Source organism: Triplophysa rosa, linkage group LG6, assembly GCF_024868665.1.
Source record: "Triplophysa rosa linkage group LG6, Trosa_1v2, whole genome shotgun sequence".
NCBI lineage: Eukaryota > Metazoa > Chordata > Actinopteri > Cypriniformes > Nemacheilidae > Triplophysa > Triplophysa rosa.
In genome coordinates this window covers 11,044,346-11,071,661 of record NC_079895.1, presented here as the reverse complement: position 1 = coordinate 11,071,661, position 27,316 = coordinate 11,044,346, and the positions used below count along the sequence as shown (strand labels likewise).

The window sequence follows — 27,316 nt, the reverse complement described above, 5'->3', positions numbered from 1 at the left end:
GTTTGTGCAGGGAACACTCGAGAGACACAGATAATTCAATACTTTTAATTACATCCAAGATGATGCCGACAGATTAAAAAGCACAATACTGGACAAATGACTGAACAAAGGAGAGAATTTAAATAGGACAGATAACGAGGGGTAGACAGGTGATGGGGATTAACTAATGTCCAGATGATGGGGATCAGGTGTGACGAGTGCAAAGGATTATGGGTGCTGTAGTCCGGTGGTGAGTTAGGGCAGACAGTGGGCCGTGACACCATGGTCACAAATACAAAACATGCAAATTCCTACTACAAACATAACTATATAGCTCAAGTCAACAGGATACTGTTGTGTAATTTTATCGATCAGAATTGTGTGCAATCAAGCAGTCCAAACAAAAATAAACAGAAAAACAATATGTGAATAAACCATGACCACACCCACTACGCCATGAAATCCCGGCAGTCTTTCACTCCAGCAAACAGAGCACTGGGGCAGGGAGAGAGCTAACAGCTGACCAGAATACTGCAGCCACTTTTCAGCCACAAATATCAACAATGCACAAAAAAGCTAGGACCGCATCAACAAAGCATATGGATGTTGGCAATGTATGAAAAAATGTAACTGCAATGTCTTTTTAATAGTAAAGTATTCACACTGAGAGATCTCTAATTTTAAATAAACAAACATAAAAACCTCCCTTCCAAGTCTCCTGAGGACTCAAGTGTTCTTATTTCTGTTTAAATAGTCTTCAACATTTCTAAATTCACCTGGATGATATGGTGTTTCCACCAAACATACAGCATCTTTTGGGACTGCAGTATTCTCAGAGAGATTCTAGCCGAGCAATACCGCAGCAATCAGGCCCGTTCAACTTTAGGTCCACTGATCAGATTAGGTGTTATGAAGGTGACTCCGTTATGCCCCATCCCTCCTGCCGCCCACTCGCCACATCACTTACCTGTCAACAGGGCCAAGCCAAATAAGGAAATATGACATTTCACAGCGTGGCAGTGATGAATCGTGCTTGTAGTGACTTATTTTGTACAGATACCTTTGGTCAGGCCTGACTGATTGCGAGTGAAAAATAAGACGCGGGAAGCTTCTGAGCTGGCATTTCTGTTTGATCTGTCAATCTGTCAAACAAATAGGGCTTCAGTGGAGCAACCTGAGGGGAGTAAATCCCTGTCTGTGGCATCACTACATCTGCACTCCGCTGGAGTCCTTTCAATATACAAGATGTTAAAAATAAGATCTGGATACCACCCTTGAATGAACTTATTGAACTTGTAAGAAAGTAGAAAAGATGTTTTGACTCGAATTGAATTGTAATCAATTGCTGAAATAGTATTGATTCCTTAACATGTCTGTTGTTTGTTTATACGATTTCATAGACATGTCAGACTGTCTGCTTCACATAATGTACTGTAATAATCTTTGGGCCTGAGGAATAGCTAAATCTAATGCCTAGACAAATTAAGCTCTATCAACAGCATCTGTGACATGCTGTTGATAACCACAGGGAATCATTTTGATAAGGGAAGAAAGGAAATGAGTCTGTTAAAATATACATTAATCATGTTTGCAGTAATGCACTTACAAAATCTCTGGAGCAATGCATTGCACTGGAATCCACATTATATCTGTCTTTTTGAAACATTACACATGCACTCAAAACTCAAAAATACAGCCACAAGATTTAATCATTACAGTATGTGTGATAAAAGACTGCTGTGAGAGGAAGAAGTTGTTTCCTCTTCTGTGCGAAGTTATATGCAATCTTTCCAAACAGGTGATCTGAATCTATTCCATTTTTATTGTAAACTGTGGTGGGTTGTGCTTGAATCAAGCATTTTACTATATCGTATGTCATACTGTGTATGGTTGTTGTATGTGACTAATAAAACCTAAAAAACTTAACAAATTTCCTTTAAAAGAAATTGTGTTCCTAAAACAAACAAATAAGCCCAATAGACAAGTGCTACTTTCTACTAACTGATGGACAAAACTGTTTTCTGTGGTATAGAGCCTAACCTGAACCCAGACGACTTCACAGGACTGTATATATAAGACTAACTGGAAGAACACTTTCAAGTATTACATAATGTACAACCTGGGAACTGCTGACAGTAATTCTTTAAAAATTACACTGATTCTAACAAACAGCGACTGCAGCTCACAGACAGTGATATCAATAGATATGCTGCACTGTATATTTAAACACATTTACAGTATATACACATGGTCAAAAAGGCAGATGTAATTTCGCAACAGGCCTCAGGTCCATGTGTGACATCTGTTTTCTAAAGATCATTTATGTTTCATCACATTGCCTTTGATTTCTTTACATTTTTGCTCATACAGCTTAATCTTGAAGAAAGCCTGAATGCAATTTGGATTATGAGATTACCTAAACGTGTAACGTTTTGACTTTTGTGAGAGTTTTACCATGTGTAAAAAAATAAGACTTTTGTGAGAATGTTTACCACATTTCAATTACGTTTTTTAAACAAGCAAGCATTTTTAGAGTGATGATGTATGAAAGAAGTTTTATGAATGCACTGTAATCATATTAGCCTATGTTTTTTTATTGTCCAAAATCAGAATCCAAATCCTTGCAGTAAAGTCTCTATAGACATCAGCAGTAAGCCAGGCCAAACTTTGACTGCCGCCAAAAAGAGCAAAAGCTGGTTTAGACAATTGGAGAGTCATATATGCTATAGCAGCAAATTTTCTGACAGCAGTGTCAAAAGAGCTGAGTGTCTGCTCTGGCAAGACCTGTCTCATTACACTGAGTAGCTTTCACATTGTATGCCTCAACCGCTCAAAATTTAGACTGAATTTCATCAACATGAGGACATACAGTAGATACACTGTCCCTGAGGACTGCAACAATTGGTTTAGCTGCTGCGATCTTTGTAACAGAACAATGTTTACTTCTATATTTATCTTATCGTCTGAAACAAGGGAATAGAACACAATGACATGATTAAAACAAATGAACACATTTGTGTCAATTAAACTAAAAGTGTCTAATCCCTAAGTGTGAAATAACCTATTAACTACTGTACAGTATACCACACAAAACATGTACACAGTATAGAATATAAAGCGATCAATAAAGTAAAAAGTTATATTATCGTGTATGTTTACCCTTTTCTTTCAATGGCAACACTGATGATTAATGTACATTTATGCATTTTGCAGATGCTTTTATTCAAAGGGGCTTAAAGAGCACTTTAATCTATACATGCTTTTTATCACTATGCATGTTCCCTGGGATCAAACCTTTGTGTCACTAGCACAAAGTTACTTGCATCCTCACTGGTATAGATGGTTTCACTGGACACACGCTTTCGGTCTGTGTTTGGTTATCGGCCTGGCTAGTGGCAAGAAATATAACAATTTATTTTATATTTAATTTATATGAATATTCATGAATATTAATTTTATTACATTAAGTTAAAACTATTAAACAGCTATTGATTCTTTGCGGAGGTCTAACGAAAGCTTTATTTGTAAATAATATGGCGACGTGGATTAATCATACGTGATCTCCCGACCCGGTCCTGTCTAACCCATAAGGGTGTGCTCAGCCCAGCACCAAAAAACATTTTACACCAGTGAGGACGCATGAGACTGTGGCTGTAAATCTTTCAAATTTAGTTTCTGCAGCATCGTGGCTGGCAGAGCTCAAAACATCTGAACATGACAACAGCGGCCATCGAAAAAAGCTCATTTGAGCTTTGAACAGAAACAAAAAGAAGAAGAAAAATAATAATTTACTCTCTTTTCAAAAACATGCGTGATAACATCTCAGTATTGATCAACGCAGACGCTCGCAGTAATTGTGGTGCATGTCTCTGTTTTGACCATAATGAATAAAATATCATGCAAAGAGTATGATTGTGCCAAGAGAATGTTATCACTTTCTTCATATGAGTAATAATGGCCCATTAGTGCAGCTGCAGGTTACTCATTACTGTGATTGTCTGGGAAATGAGGAGCTTGAGAATCTATTTGTACTCTAATTGTTGAGGGGGTGAGGAAGACCTCGGCTGTGCAGGGCCCTGAATGTTTGGGCTTCTGTGAGAACAATGGGAGATTTTTCTGTCTCTGTGGCTCATTGCACCATAATGTGGGCTTCTGCCTGAACATCATCCCACAGAAACCATGAAAACTCAATGTGGTACAGTGGCAGGTATCGCGTTGGGGAACACACGCAGCTGGATGCATCTGAAAGAACTTTCTAGATATGTACCAAATTACCCAAGCATCACTACTTGGAGTATTTCCCTTCTGTCACTACTCCTATTGTTCATTCTAAAAGGGATAGTTCACCCAAAAACGTAAATTCTGTCATCATTTATTCATCCTCATGTCATTTCAAACCTGTATGGCTTTCTTTGTTCTGCAGAACACAAAAGAAGATATTTTAAAGAATATTGGTAACCTAACAATGACGGTACCCACTAACTTACATTGCTACTAACATCTTCAATAAAAAAAATGTATGTTATGCGGAAGAAAGTCATTCAGATTTGAAATGACGAGACTGAGTAATTATGACAGAATTTTCTTTTTTGGGTGAACTATCTCTTTAAGAATGAATCCAAATCACTTTAAGGAAACATGTGCTATTAGCTTTCCAAAGTGACTATAGGCTTACATTTTTTGATAAAACAGATAACTTAAAAAAAAAGACTGACTAAGTGCTCTATCAATATCAGCACTGTCCATTGTAATGCTTTGTGTTCCTAATTATAATCAAGCTGTCATACTGTTTTTGTTTTTAACTTCCGAGTGTCTCCATAAACATGTGCAGACCGCTGCGGCACCTTTTATCTTAGAGCCTGTGTGCAGTTGGCTTAGTTAATTGCATCTCATTTCAGCAGATTGCACATTCGTGACTACCCAGAAACTCCATTTGGTTATAATGCCTGGGGACTTGGCAAATTTAATTAGTGCTAAAATAAAAACAGCCTGAGAGAGGTCCCAAAGAGAGGCAGAAGAATGAAAAAAGAAAGGTGAAAAGAACAGGTGAGTAGTGTTTTTCCATATCAGCCGTTTTTCCGTATAATCAAAAATGTTCTTATGAGCTAAACTATTTGCGATAAACAAATGCGATATAATGTGAATAAAAATTGTTTAAATGGAATTACCAAAAACAACATACCAAAGCCAAATGTAAACTCATCTTTATATTGACATTGCCACTAGTGTCCAAAACAATAGTACAATATTACCCATTCTCAGCTGACAAGCTTTTCCATTGGCTTTTGATTGGCTAAATAAAAAATTTGACAACAGTAAACATTATTTTTTACTGTTTAGTATTGTTTTTGTTTAGTACTGTCTGTCACCAACGCAGGTGGGACTTTAGGATAAAGATTGTACATACCTGTCAAGTAATAGGGACATTAAGATCAATTTTTGATTTTACACACTCTTGGCCAAGCCCTGTACATACTTAAAGTGATAGTTCACGCAAAAATGAAAACTGTGTCATCATTTACTTACCCTCTTGTCATTTCAAACCTGTATGACTTTCTTTCTAGAATATATTTTGAAGAATGTTGGTAACCGACCAATGGCGGTGCCCATTAACTTGCATTGGTTTTGTGTCCATACAATAGAAGTATAGACATTCTTTAGAATATCTTTCTTTGTTATCAGCACTAGAAAGAAAGTCATACAGGTTTGAACTGACATGAGGGTGAGTAAATGATGACAGAATTTTCCTTTTTCGGTGAACTATTCCTTTAATGGCACATTAAAACCCCTTCTTGCATTCCGGAGGTTGTAACAAACCTCAGTCCTCAAGGGGGTCATAGAGTTACCTAAATGTCTGTGCCATTAAGGTGCGAAGTAGAAGCATTTGTGGTCACATAATTGCGTAGATTTTCATGTCTTGTGTGTGTATGTGCGTTAGCTTTTATACAAGCCCAAGAGTTGGGAGTTTCAGCAAACCTTTTACTTTCATAACAGTGTGCTTTTCAAAGCCCCAAAGAGAAGACAAGTCTAAGAGAATGACAAGAAGAGAACCGTCACTCCCTGATGAGCTGGCTGCAACTCTCCATTCCCATCAACTGTAAGAGTGTCTCTTGATCCGCTCTGACATGGCTGACCTTTGCAGGTCCTGTGCTGCACTCGCAACGCTCTGTGCCAGGCTGAAAAGGCCACACCATGCCAGAGAAACCAGGCCACCGCACTGCCGGCCCACCATCTGCGCCAACCAGCCCTACATAACAATCAACATTATTTCGGGTCATTAGATAATCCATTACCACTGAAGGAGTAAAGCAAGTTCAAGTGTGAATTCAGAATTTTAACACCGCAAAAATATGAGGATTATATCCACGAATGTCCACCTCCACAAGCAGAGTGATCCATCTTAACTGTGATAAACCGAGCCGGGTATATCAAAATGAAATTTTCATATAGTAACCACTTAGCGCATGCAGTTCGGAGAGCAAAAGTGCCTGTTGTCAAAAGAGATTTATTTGTGTAGAGAAGCAATGTGAAGCAGCATTTTGAAAGTAGAGAGACAGCAATGAGTTTGTTATGTTTGGTCTTCGTGTATCTGTCGCATGCAGGCAGCAAACTCGCAGGAAAAGTCAGCTGACTCTGCAGAGATGAATCATATGGCTATGGACTGTTTTTGGGGTGCGAATGTGGCTGGATTTCTCCTCAGCAAAAAAATTCTGAATACATTTCTGAAAATGTCTCAAAGACAACGTGCATCCTTCCCAGCTGTTTAAACACATTTTAACATTTGGTAATAATTGGGAAAGGAGCACACATTTTCATTCATTACAATACTGAACCATGTAAAAATCGCTGCAGGCCAAGCAACTAATTAAGTCAAGCCATTTACTTGGCAACTGTTTAAATAAATGACTGCCAAACAATACAAGGCGAGATTTTTATGAGAGCAGAACTGAACAAATACGGATACGTCCAGTCGTGTCAAATATAATTCATGAACTAATGTTAGAGCAGCAGGTAGCAGGGGATGACAACAAAAACGGTTTTATACGCCATTTATGAGAACAGCGTTCATAGGCACTAAAACCACATATGTCTTTTATTTACAGGCACTTATAAAAGTGAAAGTCTGCATGTTTTCACCTTATGAAGGCATAAATATACTTAGCAAACAACTGAAATAACTTTTTAATGGCTTGCTTGTCCACGCTGGCACTGTCAATTTTTTAGATAGGATGCTCGACAGCTCAGCTAAGCTCAAGTTTATGATACCTCATTTAAAGTTCATTACAGCACGGGCTCTCCATCATGGAGATGAGAACTAAATCTAAGTAAATGGAAATTCTGGAAGAAAAAAGTGTCCACAGACAGAAAATGCTTCAGCATTTGAGTCTTGTCCTCCAGTCATTTTGACTAAAACTAGTTATCTCTTTGTTTTGCATTTCAATGTGTTTGCCATAAATCATGTTGGGTGATAAGTGAATTCCTGTTTTTTATCCAGTTAATAATATTAGTGAGCTTGAGCCACAGGCTATAAAAACCCAATTACACTTTTTTCTGAAAGGGTCATGATATATCAAATCATGTGCTATGTGAGGAAGATCTGTCTCAGTAAAGAGGACTAATGTTGGACCAAAAAGACATTTTTCAAGGATGAAGGAAAAAGGGAAAGCTTCCTCATCTAAGGAAAAGATGTATTAACCATAAATGCATAATAGAAGGGTAGGAGTCTATCAAACTGGCAGCGAACAAAAATAGGTACTGATGTCATGTCAGCCCAGACCCGGTTTGGGGATACTGTATTTTTGATCATATAGTGGGCTAATCTATCAAGAGTGGTTGTTCAATTTCTAAGGTTAAAATAATTTCTCATTCTAATGGATCAGCTGTACGAGATCTGAAGGGTTTTGCCAGACTTCTGACTAAACGTTTAAAGTTGTAGACAAGAAATGCCCACTTACACTTTTTTTTAAAAGATGGTAACTTTTTAACCAAAGAACATTTTGTGCAGCCAAAAGATTCTGTCCATGTTAAAGGTTCTTTGTAGAACCATGGAGCCCGACAAACGGGAAAGTGTAGAAAGGAAAAGACCGCATGAATGGCATGTAAGGTGACCAACAAGTCTTTGTTTTCTTGTGTTATTCAGGGTCGTTTTTTCTATTTTCCTAGAGTATACTATAATAGACAGAAATGGAACAAAAAAGTAATAAATCTCAAATAAATTTCAATCTTACCTGGAGTCTCAAATATACATGAAAAAATCTTTAAAAATGGCCAGTAATTGTTAAAAATGTATAATATAAATATAATTAAATGTTTAGAATTGTTTTTTATATAGAACAGAACAGAAAATAATAGAAATAGAATAATAGAAAGAAATAGAAAGTATACAATATAATCTCTACTTGAAAAAAAACAATTGTGTAAATGGAAAGTAGACTGAGTCTGAATGCAAATAAAACTTTTTGGTCTACTTTTACTTAGATGCAAAGTGACAGGTAAATTTTATGCGTTTGTAAAGTGAAGGGGTACCTCTTTTGCTTTGAAGATTGTTTTTTGTTCATAACCACAGGTACACAGTTGGTCAGTTCCGTCCAGTCTGCGTGCAAACCGCAGCTCCAGCCTGTCGAAAACCGCGAGAAGAGCCAGGAATCCTGTTTACCGGGACGGTGGCAAGTGCATTTCTTCTGTCCCGGTTTGCAGTCGCACGGCTGCTCCAACCGAATATTCCTGACCAGATGCCTGCCAAATGTGGTGCCTCCTGTCTTCTGAATGTGCAGAAACACAATCACGTCATCTCCCTTAATGTTGAAATCTACATCGCGTGCCAAATCTCGCTCCGTGAAGTTGAATTTGGACACACATTTAGGTAGACTGTCATCCTCCGGGTCCTGGTCCCGGTACATGTCCTCGGTGGTCGGGTATGGAGTGGAAAGTGAACCGATTCCCACGAGTTTGTCTTCTGTCCTGAAATGACAAGACTGACTGCCTGCCGGGCAAATATACTGATACCCAATCATGACAAAAAGAATGGCTAAAATTGGGATAAGAATCCATTTATTAGGTTTGTCGTTCATTTTAACACGAGAAAAATCTTCACGCAGTTAGTGTGAATCATGATCTCCTCTCCAGATCTTCCAGGACGTTCTTGTTTGTACCAAACCAAAAGCCCCATGCCACATGTTGATGTGGTAAAAAGATGCGCAAAAGTGTGACATCCACCGAGAAGTCTTCACTTCAGGCTCTCTGATAAAGTTGTGCAAATTTCATTAAGCCACCAAACACAACGATCAATGCGATCTTTCCTTAAATCGTGTTCCACAAGAGATGATTGCGTTAATGCATAAAGACTGAAAAATACTAACGTCTTTCCTTTCTGTGGGCACTGAACGAATTAACGCGCCCCGCTGATTCACTCACTGTGTGTTTTATCCATGCACTTGAGATGAGAGCCTGTTCTCAATACATCCCGCGACGCGCAGCGGGATGATGCGAATGATGTCAATGAGACACGAGCGCATCAATGAAGGGTCAGTAACATCAGGACCACGAGCTCTTCTGTAGCACGCGCGTATACTTCATCTGCTGAAGTGTGACATCCATGCATGTACCCAAACCAGAGCTCTGGTAATACTGCCGACTATACTGAGAGAGTTCGTCGTGTGACCGTCATAGCCTAATTTTTCACTGTTTTATGCATTGTCATAAAGCAATGTGGCAAAATGTAATCTATCACGTAAAAAGTGCTTATGGAACTCATAATGATGAATTCCAAAACCATTTATAGAATTTATTTTATTTTATACCTTTTACGCACTTTAATATCGATCTCTATAATTAGCTTGCGTTGGCTTGTAAGAATTAAAGCTTTTTTTACTTAATTGGTAATTAATTTATTTATTTATTGACTGTGTGTTCTGCACAGCGATGTGTGTCTTGTAGTTAAAAGATATGCTACAGTATAATTCTGTACTGTGGCTCATGCAGATAGCCTACTCTATGCAGATTCCTTTCCTCTACTACGAGGCAGGCCTGACAATAAACTATATTCTGACTTTCTAACTGGAACCCCGAATAATCCTGTCCTGTCCCATTAGATATTAGATAGAGTACATTTGCAGCAGAAATCGCCAGTATAAGGCTATTGCAGGCTTACTGTAATTACTTATTATTAGTGTTTATCCAAAATTATTACATTTTGTAATTAGGTAAGATGTATTGCAATAACTGGTTATATTCAAGTCACCAATATGGCTGAATTAACGATATTTTATGTTACACACCAAACCATTTTTAAAGCATCCTATTTATACTTTTGGAATCTGGCCCTCAAAGAAAAGTAGTTGAAGACCCCTGCTCTATTGCTTTTGCCACTATTGACTTTGCATACCTACGTTGGCGTATGTTTTGTTTGAGAAACTCTGTTGAATGACACTTTTTTGTTGAATAGAGGCTACAAGAGACTTCGCGGAGCTAAAGGTTAAAGTGATATACTGTTTGTATGTAGGAATAGAGCTACATACTGTACTGTAAGTTTACTTATGTGTCTCTGTACATCCACATCTCCACTAAAACGCTGAAGCGGTACCGTTACTTTCGTACAACATCCATTAGTTGTCCACGAAGATGCCTGAACAACCCAACCCAGCGTACACGTTCCAAAACATGTTGACGTTTTTATATATTTTACCGTTGGCATGATACACTATTAGCCGCTGAAATTTTTATCTTGTATATTGTGATGTGTGTGGATTAAATGTGTATTTTCTCCATCGGTGGATAAGGAAATTAAAGATTCAGGACCCCTCAATGGCGGCGTCCAGTGTAACCGGGGTAATACAGTGGTTCGCCATCTGATGCTGTATGTATGTTTTTATATTCACAGTCTGTATCGTAAGACCTTGGTCAAGTTATCGTTCTTGTTGAATGACATGTTTCTACGGGAAAAGGCCGAGAGGGCTTAAACTGTACGCTTCAGGGCTGTTGTTTCCTATTTTGTTGTTTATTCATTTGTAACAATAACCATTGAAAATTATATTCACTTGCATCTGATGTGCATAGCATAAAACAGAGAATGACGCTAATGTCTGCTTTAATACAAAAGGTGATGTAACAATTGCGGAGCTATTTACTACATTGCAACGTTTTGTTGTATATACGTGGCGTTTGTGAGGTAGCAACGCTTGTTTTCACTTTGGATGATTTTTTTCTATAATAATAAATCTATAAGAAAAAAGCAAGAATGAGTAAATCTTTAACAAATACAGATCAGTAATTCATACACATTTAAATATGAACGTATGGTAGATAACTGTCTATTACTGCGTTTGGACCCAGGATAGGTTTATTTCTGGAAGTCAGTTGGTGGTTTGACACTTACATTATGTCAACTACTGTAAAGTTACAACTACAAAAAAGCTATCGGTCGTTTGAACCAGTATTGCCCAGGTTAAAAGAGCATACAGTTCATTTAAAAGACATAAACCTGTATATGAGTATAAGTAGAGTATGTGAGATAAACCTGCTGTTTAATGACAGTATTCAATTATTATAAAATGAAGTTGATTAAATGTAATGTTAATGAGGTGTTAATAAAGTGGTATGTTTGTACTCTTAGCTGTGATCATGAGGGTGGTCTTTGTTGTGCTGGTCTTGCTGAGGGTCCAGCATGTGCACTCGGCATCTAAAGGAGTAATTGCCAGTCTTCAGGCCAAATGGGCTATGACCCCTCTACTGCTGGAAACAAGGTGGGCTGGAATCATAATTTAATTTAGTGTCTTGCTGGCTATGTTTTATTTTTACTGATTGAATTTATGTGTATTATTTATACGGCCAAAAACCTGTAAAATACAGCTGTGTGATAGTGTACTCAGGGTTATTCCCTCCCTGCTCATGTACGCAGAGAGTGAGAAATAAAACTTTATGGCAGTAAAGAAACATGACCTTCCTTTGCCTCGATTTTGATCAACACCTTGGATTTACACCCAATGTGATCTCTCTTCATTACTTGAGCTCTCTTGTTTGTTTGTATTACTCCCTCACATTTGTCTTGCATATCTGTTTTTGTTCTGCAAATCTAATATTCTGCAGTGAGTTCATCAGAGAGGACGGTGATGAGAAGTTCTGGCAGTTTGTCGATACTGTGAAGGAGTTAACTGTTTACAAAAATGGAGGTAATGACATTGGCTGAAATTTCTGAAATTCTCCTCTTCTATGACTCATAACTGAGTGGTTTCTCATTGCTTTCTTGTTGATGTCTAATTGTTTAATGGAATAATATTTCATTTGTACATGTAGAGCTGAAACGATTCCCCCGAGTTACTCGAGTAATTCGAATACAAAAAATCATCGATGCAATTTTTGTTGCCTCGAAGCTTTGTTTAATCCATTTTACTACAGTACACACGGAGCACTGCGTTTCCCCACGGACCGTTATTACTGACGCACAGCCCGCTAAACTCTGTTCATGTTACAGGGCTCTCAAGTCTCACGCAGTCACCTTTGACACACATGCATTTTAGTCTGTTCACACGCTCACACATATTTCTCATGCTGATAAATAAGTGATAGCTTATTGAAATGGTGAACTGCTATTTTACTTAGTTTTAGTCTATTTTGCGAGTGAAACTTGTTGTCCGGCTGCATTGAGTCTATAAAACTAGATGCGGACTAGTGGATGCCGAATCCTGTTATTTACACATGTCATCTGTCTGTTCTGCGTGTCTGAGTGAATGAACTGCAGTTTAACGTGCTACACGCGTGATGCTCATGAATTTGTCGGCGTCTGCGCTTTATGAGGACATGAACAGAGTTGCTCTGAGAGTTTATTTAACGGACATTTCATTGTTTGAGTGAAGAAACAGACATACTAAAAAATAAGCGTCTTCCGACAACCTGCCAAAATAAGTCCGGTTAACTCTGTATTTTATGTGGACAAATATATTACTATTTAATAGTAAAAAAAAAGAAACTAAAACTAATTTAGATAAACTAAATGCATCATGCATAAACTGAAGTTAGTTGTTTACCTTTGAAATTATTCTTTCTATTTGTATTAATGTTTCTTATTTATACATTTCTATTATATTGCATATTGAATGTAATATGGCAATGTAATGTATTAAATGGGTGAACTTTAAAAGGAAAGTTGTTCAACTTTAAAAGGATAGTTGTTCATTTTAAGAGACCTGTCTTATTTTCTCTTGTATGTTTAGTATTGCTCTTTAATAAATAAAAAGTATGTATTATCCGAATACCCGATTAATCGATGGAAAAAACAGTAGAATACTCGATTACAAAAATAATCGATAGCTACAGCCCTATGTACATGCATTCTTTATTAATAAAATGATTGCGGTACTGCCTTAATAAATTGCCAGGAAATATACATTCAAAAATAGCTGTATGAGGGTATGTCTGCTTTGTTGAACTGTGTGTGCATGTAATGCACATGAAATGTGTGGAAAGTTAAATTAATGTTTACTTTCTGTCTTTAGAGTCTGTGCGGTCATATTATAATCTGATCATCAAGAAGGCAGGACAGTTTTTGACGGACCTCCAGGTCAACCTCCTGAAGCTTTCTCTGTCTCTCAGGGCTTATTCACCAGCTGTACATGCTTTCCAACAAGTACGCCATTACATACAAAATTCAAACTTAAAGTTATGCAACGCATCTGGTTTTTCAGATTGCACATTTATGAATTGCATTCAAACTCATAATCGTGACATTATTAAATAGCTTTGTGGTTTAGCACTTTTTAGGAAATACTGTTAATCTTTTTTTATCATCTTGTAGATAGCAAGTGATGAACCTCCTCCTGACGGCTGCTCTGCTTTCGTAGCCATCCACGGTCAACATGCCTGCAATACCAAGGACATGAAGAAGCTCCTGAAGGCAGCGCCAGGCAGGTAATGCTAACCAATAAATTGTTCTATTTATAGAAATTTAGGGATAATATGCTGTATAGGCATACTATGATGATTTAATTTAAATGGGGTGGTACAAGCATGCATATTTCTTAAGCTCATGCTTATTTTAAACTTTTCATATTTTTCTGTCTTTTATAGGCCAAGACCTTACCTATACAAGTCTGATCACCGGTATCCAGGAGTCAATGGCACTGATCTGCCTGTTGTTGTTCTTTATGCTGAAATTGGCACCAAAGAATTCATCACATTTCATAAGGTGCTGTCTGAGCGGGCGCAGGAGGGCAAACTTATTTACATGCTGCGACATTTTGTGGCGGTGAGTATTAGCATTTCAGTTTTTACACATGTAAAGTGTACAACCTTAAACTTGGTTTTATATGAATTTAATTAACACTATATAATGTGCTATGTTGTAATGGTAAGTATTTGTTGCTAAAGAAACAAATTTCACTCTGCAGGAGCCAAAAAAGCAAAGGATGCTGCTGTCTGGTTATGGTGTTGAACTGGCTATTAAAAACACGGAGTACAAAGCCGTTGATGATACACAGGTTAAAGGTATTATGCAATGACATCCAAATGCCAATTGCCATTTTTTATACCTTTTTCACAAACAGAAGGGATTAAATGATCTTTGCTAAATTTCTGTATATGTTTATAGATTCTAAATCGGTAACCACAGATGATGAGGATGAAAATGATGAAGTCCAAGGTTTTCTGTTTGGGAAATTAAAGTAAGCACACTGACATTTTACGTTTGGTTGTAAGTACTTTCCATATATTAAAATGGATATTGGATTGTGTTGCATTCTACGACGATCTATTTGCCAAGTTAATTCCAGCTTCGAAGAAAAAGCAGATCCTTTCCAACTCTCATTATGTGTCAACATGTCCTTCTCCACCTCCAGAAAGTCTAACCCAGAACTTCAAGAGGAACTTGGCGAGCTGAGGAAGCATCTTCTGGAAAGCACCAATGACATGACTCCCCTCAAAGTGTGGGAGCTCCAAGGTGGGCAGGCTGCTATTATTGATGGTCCTATCGTACAGTTAGTCTGGTGTCCAGCAAGATTAAACCGATCCTCATGGGCTGGTGAGAACTGTCCATTTGATGAATTAGGAAGCAGTGAGAAGGTTGCAGTTTGTACCCCTTGCTTGGTGCAGCGATCTGTCCTGCTCCTGTTCGGACTTTTCAACGCAATCTCATGTTAAGTTTTGCTCAGTGAGATTTGGAGCAAAAATGGCTAAATATGTGCAGTCTTGATAGACAAATGAAGCAATTTACTTTCCTTGAAGTGAAGAGCTCCCCATGATGGCTGTTGAAACGCTCTGTTGATTATGTAATAACTTTGGGTGGAGTAGAATTCTAAAACTCGATGATTTTACTGCAAACCGTTTAGATTAGTTTAATAATTATAATCACAGTTGTGGTATTTCCACTCATCAAATATACATTTACTAGTGACTTTCTAAGAGGAAGTGAAAAACATTAATTACAGAACATGATTGGTTTAAATTTTGTTTATTGCTCACTTTATTATAAATGTTTGTCTTTATACAGATTCTGCATGGGTTTGTTGGCCCCTCTGGAAACGCATTTTGAAACACTTTCTCTTTATTTCCAATAGACCTCAGTTTCCAGGCGGCATCTCGGATCCTGAGCGTGCCAAAATTTGATTCCCTCAAACTGATGCAAGACCACAGCCAAAATTTCCCCAGCAGAGCCAGGTGCAGTCAAAAACTCATTCTTGATGTATCTGAGAGAATCGTGAATGCATTATTTTTAAGTTACCCTTCCCTGGGTTAGATTTAAAGATGTTTCTATTTGTAAAGAAGTCGTGCTGAATTGTTTCTATTGTCTATTGTGTTAAAGGGGTCATATGACATGGCTAAAACGAATATTATGGTTTGTTTTAGATGTAATGTAATGTGTATACAGGATTTAAGGTTCAAAACGCTGTATTTTCCACATACCATGCATGTTTGTATCTCCTCTTTGCCCCGCCTCTGAAACGCGCTGATTTTTACAAAGCTCATCACTCTGAAAAGCGATGTGTGCTATGATTGGCCAGTTGACCAGTGCATAGTGATTGGTCGAATACTGCAAGCGTTTCACGGAAATGTAACGCCTCTTACCATATTCGGAACATCATGTTTGCACGCAATTCTCCTGACAGGTGATCAAATGTCATCGGTACTTCCTTATATCAATTCGAGCCCGAATCTGATACGGAAAATGAAGATGATCAAGCCGATACATCAACTTTGCCAGCGCGACTTGAGCAGGATGTAAAGGATTGGTAAGGTTTTATTAAAAAAAGATTATGTTAAATAGTTAAAAACTATAGCTAACTGTTTTACCTTTTATATACGACGTTATAAAGACTATTAACAAACAACCATATACATCATACAGAGTTTGTGTGAGAGAAACAAGCTTGCATTACAGCAGGGAATGGTAACATAATTAATAACGCAAGCGCTTTGGCCCTTCTTGATCAACCAGTGTTACGCCATGTCTCGACGTGACTCAACAAACACAATAAACCCCATTATAAATACGACATTTGTTGCCTCTTTTTTTAACATAATTACTGATTATTAGGACTTATGTTGTCTTTTTTCACGTTGCGCGCGTGTCTGCATTTGCAGATCACAAACACACGACAAACTCAACTCGCGTTAGTCCGTAACAAAGTCTTTTACAATGAAAATATACCTACAGGCTGCGAATCTGAAGCGCCAGCGAAGTTGTAATGGTTGGAACGGCCCCACTTTTTAACCAAAGCTTTCGCGCATAGCCGGTCTTAATCTCTCTCCCACGTTCGTGAAGCAATCGTCGGAGAAATGCGCTGCACAAACTTGAACATTCGGATTGTACTTTTCTGTAACAGTGTTGTAAATAAAATGTAACCATTTGTTTTTAGTTGTCTCATCTTTTGCCAGGGCAAACAAAGAATCTTTCTTTTCGCAACGAAACACACAGCGTCTCCGTGACATGGCTGCGGCGGTGACGATACAATGAGATTTACAAGCACGCCCACCTTACTTGCGTTTAGATTTGGGCGGTCTTAAGTCAAATCATGTTACGAAGTGACGTACATTCGTTGGGGTGTGGTTACACGAGGCGTTTCAGGCAGGTCTGGGTTCGCATTCGCTTTTAGATAGAATGCATCTTTTGTTCCGACACTTTAATTTTAGCAATTTTACGTGTTTTATACATGCATGGGTAACTTATAACACACCAAAGACACAGAAAAACACGTATTTCCGCCATATGACCCCCTTAATTGAGAATTTGTATTTATTCAAGCATCCCCTCTGTAAACAATCGTTATCGATTATCGAATATCCCACAATGGGCTCTATACATGCGTGACTTCCGCATTTCACAGGAAGAACCCTAGGCAGTTTACGGTAGAACAGCACTTCTGTATATACCAGTGCTGTGTGCAGCAATGTAAAGCAGGGGTTCCCAACCTTTTTTTCTTGGGCCCCCCCACGTACATATATGACAATCAGAGCCCCCCCAACCCTCATATATACACAGCAAAATTTCCAGTGATTTTACTGTGTGTGTGTGTGTGTGTGTGTGTGCGTGTGTGTGTGTGTGCGTGTGTGTGTGTGTGTGTGTGTGTGTGTGTGTACACACATTATTGCTACTCACATACACATAATATAGATAGTAAATCTAATTCAATTAAATGAAATGAAATGGTTAATAATTAGTCATATAAAAGATTTTAATGACATTTTTACCTGAAAATTTTCAGGTTATTTTTCAGGTTGTTTCAGTCTATTTTCAGGTTATTGTATGAACATACAGAGTATACTGAACGTTATGAAAGAAATGTTAAACATTAACATTAGAATGCTGTACTTGCATAAAGAGATGTAGGTTACAATCAATTACTTTTTTTTCAAGGTTATTAACATCTCACATCGCTAATGTCCACCTTGGGTTTACATGCCTTTGACTTTAATCCCGCCTGGTGTGAAGTCATGTGACGGTAGAGCTGCACGATTAACGTTAAAAGATCGCGATCTCATTAATGAAAATCAACGATTCTTGTGTCTAATTTACCTCGGACTAAAATCATAACGCTTCAATATGCTGGTGCTGCCGCAGAAGCAGAGATAGCATATCATAAGGTATGTAACGACGTCACAAACAGTCTTTTCAACCACACACTATCATTATTTCTGTGTCCAATGATCACAGAAGTATTGGGATTAAAGCAGAGAGTTAACAACTCACACGCATGAGACGCGTTTACAAGCTCCTACACTGCCCAAATGAATCTCACACCAAACAACAGACCAGCATATAAAGTAAATACATCCTGACAACAAAACTGCTCTTATGAGTGTCTTTATTACATTGTTCTGAATATGCTTCACAGTTTAACTAGACTGGTTTGAAACGAAACTAGCGATTTCAGACAGTTTGTAGCGCTGACAAATCCGAGTGCGCGTTTATATCCGTCATTGCGGTAAAACACGTCATCAGAGTGTGTGGCGCTTATCACTGTATTTACGCTAATAGAGAAGCTGCGCTATTAGAGCTTTTCATCAAGTTGCCAAAGTTATTTTAAACTGTTTACAGGTGAGAATACTGCGTTGTTATGTTTATCAGTAGTGTCTTTCTTTAAAGACCCCTTCAAGCAGTCTGTAGATATCAGGCAAGATCTTTAATTGCAAGTGTCACCTTATGAATTTTTTTACTGAGAAATATTTCATATACACGTTAATTCAATGCAATAATACTTTTTAGGAAGTTCAACTTTTGCATTTAAAGTAAAAAAAAAACACTTTAGTTTACTTATGGAATTTGTGGTTAAAAAATTCTCACTATAACTACTGTAGGTTAACCATAAAATATGTAATAATTTTGAAGCAAAGTCCTACGTATTACATACCTAAATAATTGTTTTGTCAGAACCTCTAGTAAATTATGTATTACTTTTAGTCATCATTCAGAATCGTAAAAGAATCGCAATCTCTATTTGAAACAAAAGAATCGGGATTCTCAATTTATCCAGAATTGTGCTGCTCTATGTGACGGCAAAACTCTGCGCGCAAAGATGCACTCCCCATAATATTGAAGCAGCAGTGGAAAGTGTTGTAAATGCCCCTGTGACATTTTTCCAGCCCTGTATTCCAGCTTGCGTATGAAAGCATCTATTGCTTCTTTGCACTCCAAGATGTTTGACTCAGTGCCCTGCAGTCTCTTGTTGGTCTCGTTATAAAGAGTGAATATGTCAGCAAGGTATGTGGTTTTAATCAGTCAGCTGCTCCGACAAAGTGTGGTTGTGATTTTGCAGAAATTTCAGGATTTTATCTCGCAGTTCTAGAAAGCGCACGAGCACCAGCGCACCTCTCACAGTTGTGCAAATAATCTCTGGTTCTTTGGGTGACTTTTAATGAAGTTTACGACTTGTACAACTGTTGCCAGGGTGTCACTGAGGTCTATGGACAGTTTTTTACTGGTGAGTGCCTGGCGATGTATCATGCAGTGGAAGTTTACACAGTCCGGAGCCTTTTCCATCAAACGGCTGTTTAATCTTATCCTTTATTTCTACCCATCATCGCGGCAGCCCCATCAGTGTAGCAAGCAATAAGATTTGCGTAGGGCAGATTGTAGGATGTGAGGTAAGAATCGACAGCCATAAAAATATCCTCACCTGTAGTTGTTGTGGGTAAATTGGTAGACATAAGTACTGTATGTCCCATTTCAACTCATCTCCGTCAACATACTGTACATATACGATAAGCACAGACTCTCCTGCAACTGTGGTCGTTTAGCTGTATAGCAAATTGGACTTTTCTAAGCTTTACGTGCAACTGTTTTTTGCAGTTTTCTGCCATTTGATCAATTCTGTCTTTAACTGTGTTGTTAGAAAGTGGGACACATTTAACTTTTCAGCTGCTTGCGGGCCACACAATTCCTCCACTATTTTAATACAGGCAGGTTTGATTAGCTTCTCTCCAATATTATGCGGCTTTTCTGCCTTGGCAATCAACAGCGAACACTCAAAGGAAGCTTTAGTGGCCTTCTGTAAATCACTCTTTCGAATACTTTTCTGATGTCTGTCGGTCTTTTTGACAGAGCCATCTCTTTTATTCTCTCGAAGAATACCTGCTCTTTACCGATTGTCTCAGGATGCTTCGTTTCTTGGTGTTTTTTCATTTTGCTTGGTTTCATGCTGTCGTTTGCCAATTTTTCACCACAGAACACACATTCTGGCCGAGACTTGTCTTGTCCTCCAATAAAACCTAAATTTAAGTAGGTTTGGTCATAGCATCTAAACTTTTTCTTCATTTCTGACGAAGAATCACAGCATTTACGTTTCTCTGCCATTTTTCCTTTTGATTTTTATGTTGACACGAACGTTGACGCCTGACAGAGGACGTTTCCCACGTGAGTCTCATAGCAAGAACAGCCAATGACAGTGCTTCCAGCTACCGCGAAGCCCCGTGTGAATGTCTACCAATGGAGCCGGGAAAAATTGAAATAATTATTTTATATAAGATATAACTATTTTTGACTGGCATCTTGGCATTGTAAGCACATGATTTTTTAAAAACATACAAAAAATATTTTTATATAAAATGATTACTGGAAACCGAGAAAATTCTTACAGATTTGGAATTCTTTCTTTGAATATTTGGAGGGTGATCACTGATCATTGAACTTAACGGTCTGGTCAAATTTGAAGTTATGTATATCTGTCTATGCACATATGTATGTATCCATATTGTTTCTTTATGTATGTAATGACTACTCACGCACATATGTGTATATGGGTGTGTATTATTGTTGTAGATTGCATATCTTTGATACTCATAATTTATTTGTTGTTTATTTGCTGGCATGGGGTGGGGGGGTTGTTTTGTAAATTTGGAAAACTTTAAATAAAGTATTTAAAAAAAAAAAGATTACTGGAACATTTTATGCAGCTGTATTTAACCTCAAAGCAAGGTTGGGAACCACTGATGTACAGCGTCTGCTAAATTGAACTATTTTCTCATTTTTCCATTTCTCTCTGCTTTAAGTCTCGCCAACCGGAAACTGCCTAGGGTTCTTCCTGTGAAACGCGGAAGTCACATATGCATGTAGCCCATTCATGTGTGTTATAGCACAGAACGCATGCATATGCATAACGTCTAGGTCATTTTCAATGTGTGACTTTCCTTTGTGTTGCTCCAGACAGCTTTACGTGCGGTGTTGAGAATGTGCTGAGTCAGCGTTACTGTGCTTTACAGTTTGTCAGCATAGAAGATATGGCATCTAAGGCAGAACAGGTTTTCTGAGATTAAAATGAGTTTTTATGACTGGTCTGGGATGTTGGAGAGAGCTGGTACTGACTGTGCGTGTTTTACTGTTCCCACAGATCACTGACGAAAGTGGCCGTAAACCAAGAGCTGAAGAAGGAGGTTGAAGAGAACCAAAAGGTGTGAGTTGAGCTCAAAATTATTCATACGATCAAAGCAGGCTGTAAAAATAAATCTGCATCATTAACCCTTTGGATCTTTTATTTTAAAAAATGACAAAAATCGAACCTTGCATTACAGAATAAGAATTTTAAATGGGGAGGAGATCTCATTATGAAATAAATGTTTTTCTCTAATACACATTGCTCATAATTAGCCATACCCTTCTATTCAATACTTTTTGCCAAGATAACAGCTCTGAGTTTTCATCTGTAATGCCTAATGGGTTTAGAAAACACCTGACAAGAGATCAGAGAGAATTGAGTGTTTGCTGCTAAAAAGCAATTTTTTTGTGTTTTATCAGTTCTATCTCCTTGAATGGTGAAAGGCAGATACTTCTAAAATTGCTGGCAAAAATCACAATCAGATAGCATTTTTTCGATCAATAATTAAACCTTATATGGACTGTACCATAACTTTGGTTTGCTAAGCTTAAATTGCGCTAAAAACCTTTTTCAAAGTCCCTTCAGCTACTACGCATACGCACATGGCAAGCGCCTCACAAGAGCCCCGGCCCAGAGAATCGTCACGCATTTTGATTGACGATAATATATTTTTACTTTTCTCGGGCGTGGCTTGGGTTTATATTGTGTAATGTGTGTTGTACGTTTAGTGTGTAAAGCAACTGAAAGGTTGTTGGTTCGATAAGGAGCACCTTTTGTTCAAGTCACAGGTTGTTCTAGGTGGTTTAAACATGTAATGAATGAACAACATGCATTTAAGCTCATCACCTTGAATTGAAGGTCTTAATGTAGCTGTTTTTATCTGACCTGATCTTTACTTGCAGAGGCTGAGTGACTCAATGGGAATCCATCCTGGTGATGCCAGTCTTTTTATTAATGGTATACACATTGACCTGGACCTTCATGACCCTTTCAGGTAGAATCTGTTTTTGAAAGCTGAAGTGTGGAATGAATGTGCCCCAATTGCAGACATTTTGTTTCTGTTTGGAGGTACTGTCCTATTAAAGTAATGTATTGTAAATGCAGTCTAATGTGTGTGGACAAATACAGATTTAGAAACTGGAATGGAAAAATGAAACCGTATGGATATAATGTTAAAGGAAACTCCGCCAAAACATGAAAATGATATCATGAATTTTGAATTACTCACCCTCGAGTTCTTCCAAACCTGGATAAATGTCTTTCTTCTGTTGAACGCAAAGAAAGATATTTGGAAGAATATTAGCAAATATCAATTCTGGGGCACCATTGACTACCATAGTAGGAAAAATGAGTGTGTATTTTTTTATGTTGAAAAAGAAAAGAAGATTTTTTGAACAATGTAGGAAAGCAAACAGTTCTGTGGCACTTTTCATTACCATTATAATTTTTCCTACTATGGTAGTCAATGGTGGCCAAGAATAAGTTTGGTTACAAGCATTCTTCCAAATATCTTTCTCTGTGTTCATCAGAACAAAGACATTTATACAGTTTGTAACAACTCGAGGGTGAGTAAATGATGACAGAATTGTTTGGGGTGAATTGGCCCAAACTGTGACAAATTTGAAATTTCACTGGTTTTGGTACCAACTGTTGATATTTTGTTAACTTGTCAAAAGCGTCTTCATAATGTTTTATGTGTGCTGCTCACATAACTGTGCACTTGTCTGCCCTGTAGCATCCTGGATATTCTCAGAGGGGAGGCTAAGATACTTGAAGGTCTTCATAACCTTGGCATCAGAGGAAGCAGCGTCAATAAATTCCTGCATTTATCCACCACTTCCACTGTGGAAGACAGCTACGCTCTGGACATCCGTCACTCGGCCATAATGGTGAGACCAAAAATATTGTTTGAGTATGATTAGTTAGTAAAATGCATGGGAGTCACCATAGAGACATGTTTATTTAATATTGAAATAAACAACTATGGTATTTAGTGGTGGCCAAGACTTCCAAATGTCATTCTATGGTTCGTCCGAACAACGAAATTTATAAAGATTTGTAACAACTTGAGGATGAATAAATGAAGACTGTTCCCTTAATAATATAAACATCTTTGAAATTAGACTGCCTTTTCTGAAATTACATTCGAAAGAAACCACAACCCAGACTGGTTGTACTTTATAACATAGTTAGATGTCAAAATGTCTTGAGGTGTATCTTCATTTTTTTTTTAAATACAATTTTCACATTTTGTATGGTCGAATGGAAGATAGAATGCAGTGATTCATCTCAAAGCTGCTTGGTTTTGTTCAATGTTCAGAACTTTATTGAATTCTGGTTTGAAATGCGGCTGCCGAAAATGAATGGAAAATGAATGCGTCTCGAACCCAGGTTGCTAAAAATATAACAGGCAGTCAGTGTTGATGATGTTCTGTGACCAGTGGTGTAGTATAGTTTTTGGCAGGGAGTATTATCTGATTCCCCCCCAGCCTACTCACCCGTCCCAGATCGACAACCCATGAGCACCACCACACTCACAAATGCATAGACTAGAGTATGTCTCTATCTGTTATCAAGAGCATTCTGAAAGATTTATTGCAAGCAAGATTTCAATAGCCAATGACAGCTGGGGGCACTTGCTGGCTTTGTTAATCCCTGTCTAACTCAGCCAGTTAAGACTTTCATTTAGACTTAGATGGTATGTGTATTCAATCTCTAAAGCACAGGTTAGATCAACTGGCAATTTTCAATGCACATTTGCTAAACCCTGCTAAAAAATATTACATACTTTATATTGGTTTACTATTACTATTATGAACCACACATTTTTTTCTTTTACAAAATAAAAAAAATGTCTTCAGCATTGGGCATATTGGGTGTTCTATTGATCCCCATCTGCATCTCTTGTGTTTTGGGCAGGGTTCTATTATTTTTTCAGCAGGGCAACCAACATAATGTAAAGAATATCCTGTGAAAGTATAATCTTTAGATTCCGATATAGTTTTGACTGACTAAGGCCATGTAGTAAATCATATTGAAACAAATGGCAGAATCACCCGAAGCGCCAGTAGCTTCAGGGGCAGGCTTACAAAAACACTGAAATAGTGTAGTTTAAATGCTTGCCTTTCATGATCTCCTTTTGTTTCATATCTCCCGGGTGCACCAATGGTCCAAAAGTCAGTGCGTCGCACTTTTCTGACTCAAAACGATGTTGTTACGTATCCTCGCGCTTTTTTAAGTGGGTATACGGAAATTCTTGGATCTTTTCTTGTGGGTATACGGCGTATACCTACGTATCACGTAGACTACACTACTGTCTGTGACCCTTTTGTATGCCTTCTAGTGGGTTAATGATATAGAGAAGGACTCCCCTTACCGTCACTGGCCCTCAAGTGTCCAAGAGCTTCTCAGAGCGACATTTCCTGGTGTCATCAGACAAATACGCCGTAACTTCTTCAACCTGGTGAGTTCCAGAGCTGAAGTTTAACTTGTGCAGTTTCTCCTCGTTTTGTTTAGCCTCTATATTTATTCATCTCGTGTAGAAATATTCCTTCAGAGCTGCTATAGATGTGGTTTGTGTGCATTTGTTTATTCTAATTTGACTTGGTGAGCTCCCAGATTTGTCATACTGTGCAGTTTCTGGGAAATGTCAGCCCATTATGCGCTTTACACGATTAGCTTATTTTCAAGCATATCTTAAAATTGCATATTGCATAGTGCTTTTTTTCCAGTGGGGACCAAATGACATCATCGTTTTTAACATAGAATAAGTTACAGTGCAGAAATTGGTCAGATCGCCGTAGTAATTCTTACTTGTTATGATTGTTAGGGTAAATAGAATGATATGTGAATAAGTCCTGCTGTTGTTGATGATTGAAAGAAGAGTTTAAGAGTTGTTTGTGGTTTGCAGGTTCTGTTTCTAGACCCGACACAAGAAGAAAGCATTGAACTGGTGAAATTAGCAGAGCTCTTTTACAAACATAATATTCCACTCAGGTATGCTCAGTGCCTCGCATGTCTTTAACATGTTTTACTATGTGATGCTTCATTTTGATTGGTCAATCATGCATTCAAAATTCAAATACTTTTAGTACATCATTATTAAAGGCACGTTCACCCAAAAATAAAAATGTTGTCATATATTTACTCACCCTCGAGTTGTTCGATATCTATATAAATGTCTTAGTTCTGATGAACACAGAGAAAGATATTTGGAAGAATGTTTGTTGCCATCATTGACAAGTAGGAAAAATTACAATGGTAATCAGAAGTGCCCCAGATCTGTTTGCTTTCCTACATTCTTCAAAATATCTTTCTCTGTGTTCATCAGAACAAAGAAATTTATATAGATTTACAGAACTTTAGGGTGAGTAAATTAAGACAGAATTTTTATTTTGGTGTGTACTGTTCCTTTAATATAACAATCATTTTCAATCAATTTCTCTTATTTATTCCAAATAAATCTCTTTTTTCTAATATTAAAAATGGATTCCAGTCTAAAATAATAAATTCTGTACTTATTTTATATTCAACAATCAATCCTTGTGTTACTTCTTTTTTTCTGTTAACCTTTCGACATATTTATTGTGTTTGTTTTTATGCATCATACTGTACATACATTGACATGATTGTATGTTTCTGTGTCTCAGGATTGGATTTGTGCTAGTTGTCAGTACAGATGACAGTGTAGATGGATATTTGGATGCAGGTGTTGCTCTCTTTAGGATGTTAAATTACATTTCAGAGGAGTATGACGAAACGCAAGCTTTCACGTCAATGGTGTCAGTGAGTATCTTAAATTACATTTAAGTATGATGTTTGAAAGCAAGGTTTACATTACGAATGGCTGCCACTAGGATTTATGGAGTCTAGGATAAAATGTAAGCCCCATACCTCCATCAGTAAAAAGATGCACTTCATCGGCCACTATACATAGACACAGGGCCAGTTGTTCCCTTTGACAACAACACAGATTTTTTTGCACCAAAACAGATACATTTAGTTCATAGTTTTTGTTCAAGATGCAAGGAGATCTCTTTATAAGGTTGTGAATGGTTTTGATAGTGTTCTGAGACTGTGTTGTACTGCTCTAACCATTAAATTCTAGTGAGCTCTTTTTTTCTCACATGCAGATATATAACAGGGTGGAAGTCGGTGATACTCTGTCAGTGGATACAGTCACTGCTTATCTAAAAAAGAAATTTCCCAAAGCTAATGCTGCCAGAATTCTTGGAGTAGACTCAAACTATGATGACAACAGAAAGGTAATATAAAAAAATGAAAATTCTATCATCATTTACTTACAAAAGAAGACATTCTGAAGAAAGTTGGTAACCGAACAGCACCGGCACCCATTCAATTCTATTGTATGCGCACAAAACCAATGGTGCTGGTTAACAACATTCTTCAAAATATCTTATTTTGTGTTCTGCGGAAGAAAGTTATACAGGTTTGAAACGACAAGATGGCGATGACAGAATTTTTGGGGGGTTTTTTCACTTAAAGAGCTACGAAACACTAAACAACATTTATTAGATGTAATCATTGAAAACAATGTTAGCAACTACAAGTTATTACAGTAGAGAAAACTAGTTAATTTCTAGCTTTTTTGCGCTATTTTTGACTTCCTGGTTTAAAATCCTCATCTGGCCAACGTCAAAGGTTGTGACGTGGCGATGTAGTATAGTACATCGATGACGCGTCGGTGTCTCATTATTATTCTTGCAGTTTGATTTGTAGGGACATTATATAGAATAATTTATATGTTGATTTCTTTGCCAATGGTATGAGTTGCAGTTAATGGAGATATTTCACTGTGCATTATATTAGTTGCATTTGAACTTGACAATGCAAAGCATCTCCAGAATATTAACAAATATATATAATGTATAATCAATTTAAATTGTCACCAAGGCTTGTTTGAAAACAGATTGTCTTAGATAGATAGATAGATAGATAGATAGATAGATAGATAGATAGATAGATAGATAGATAGATAGATAGATAGATAGATAGATAGATAGATAGATAGATAGATAGAT

The 27,316-nt window shown here is 37.6% G+C and overlaps 2 protein-coding genes across 3 annotated transcripts in view; one reads left to right on the top strand and one right to left on the bottom strand.

The window, feature by feature from the left end:
• Nucleotides 1-9,566, bottom strand: part of hs6st3b (heparan sulfate 6-O-sulfotransferase 3b) — a 49,082-nt gene extending 39,516 nt beyond the window's left edge. Inside the window, exon 1 of the mRNA XM_057336938.1 lies at nt 8,506-9,566. Within this exon, the coding sequence (XP_057192921.1) occupies nt 8,506-9,050 (545 nt within the window). The 5' untranslated portion in view covers nt 9,051-9,566. The remainder of the gene's footprint in view (nt 1-8,505) is intronic.
• Nucleotides 9,567-10,646: 1,080 nt separating this feature from the next.
• uggt2 (UDP-glucose glycoprotein glucosyltransferase 2) overlaps nt 10,647-27,316 on the top strand; it is a 43,188-nt gene continuing 26,518 nt past the window's right edge. For both annotated transcript variants that reach the window (XM_057336345.1, XM_057336344.1), the window contains exons 1-17: nt 10,647-10,834; nt 11,591-11,720; nt 12,064-12,146; nt 13,470-13,600; nt 13,769-13,881; nt 14,041-14,218; nt 14,361-14,457; nt 14,561-14,633; nt 14,808-14,908; nt 15,525-15,624; nt 21,291-21,351; nt 22,178-22,269; nt 23,011-23,164; nt 24,619-24,738; nt 25,186-25,271; nt 25,925-26,060; nt 26,408-26,539. In XM_057336345.1, coding sequence (XP_057192328.1) covers nt 11,599-11,720; nt 12,064-12,146; nt 13,470-13,600; nt 13,769-13,881; nt 14,041-14,218; nt 14,361-14,457; nt 14,561-14,633; nt 14,808-14,908; nt 15,525-15,624; nt 21,291-21,351; nt 22,178-22,269; nt 23,011-23,164; nt 24,619-24,738; nt 25,186-25,271; nt 25,925-26,060; nt 26,408-26,539 — 1,779 coding nt within the window. In that variant the 5' untranslated portion in view covers nt 10,647-10,834; nt 11,591-11,598. The remainder of the gene's footprint in view (nt 10,835-11,590; nt 11,721-12,063; nt 12,147-13,469; nt 13,601-13,768; nt 13,882-14,040; nt 14,219-14,360; nt 14,458-14,560; nt 14,634-14,807; nt 14,909-15,524; nt 15,625-21,290; nt 21,352-22,177; nt 22,270-23,010; nt 23,165-24,618; nt 24,739-25,185; nt 25,272-25,924; nt 26,061-26,407; nt 26,540-27,316) is intronic.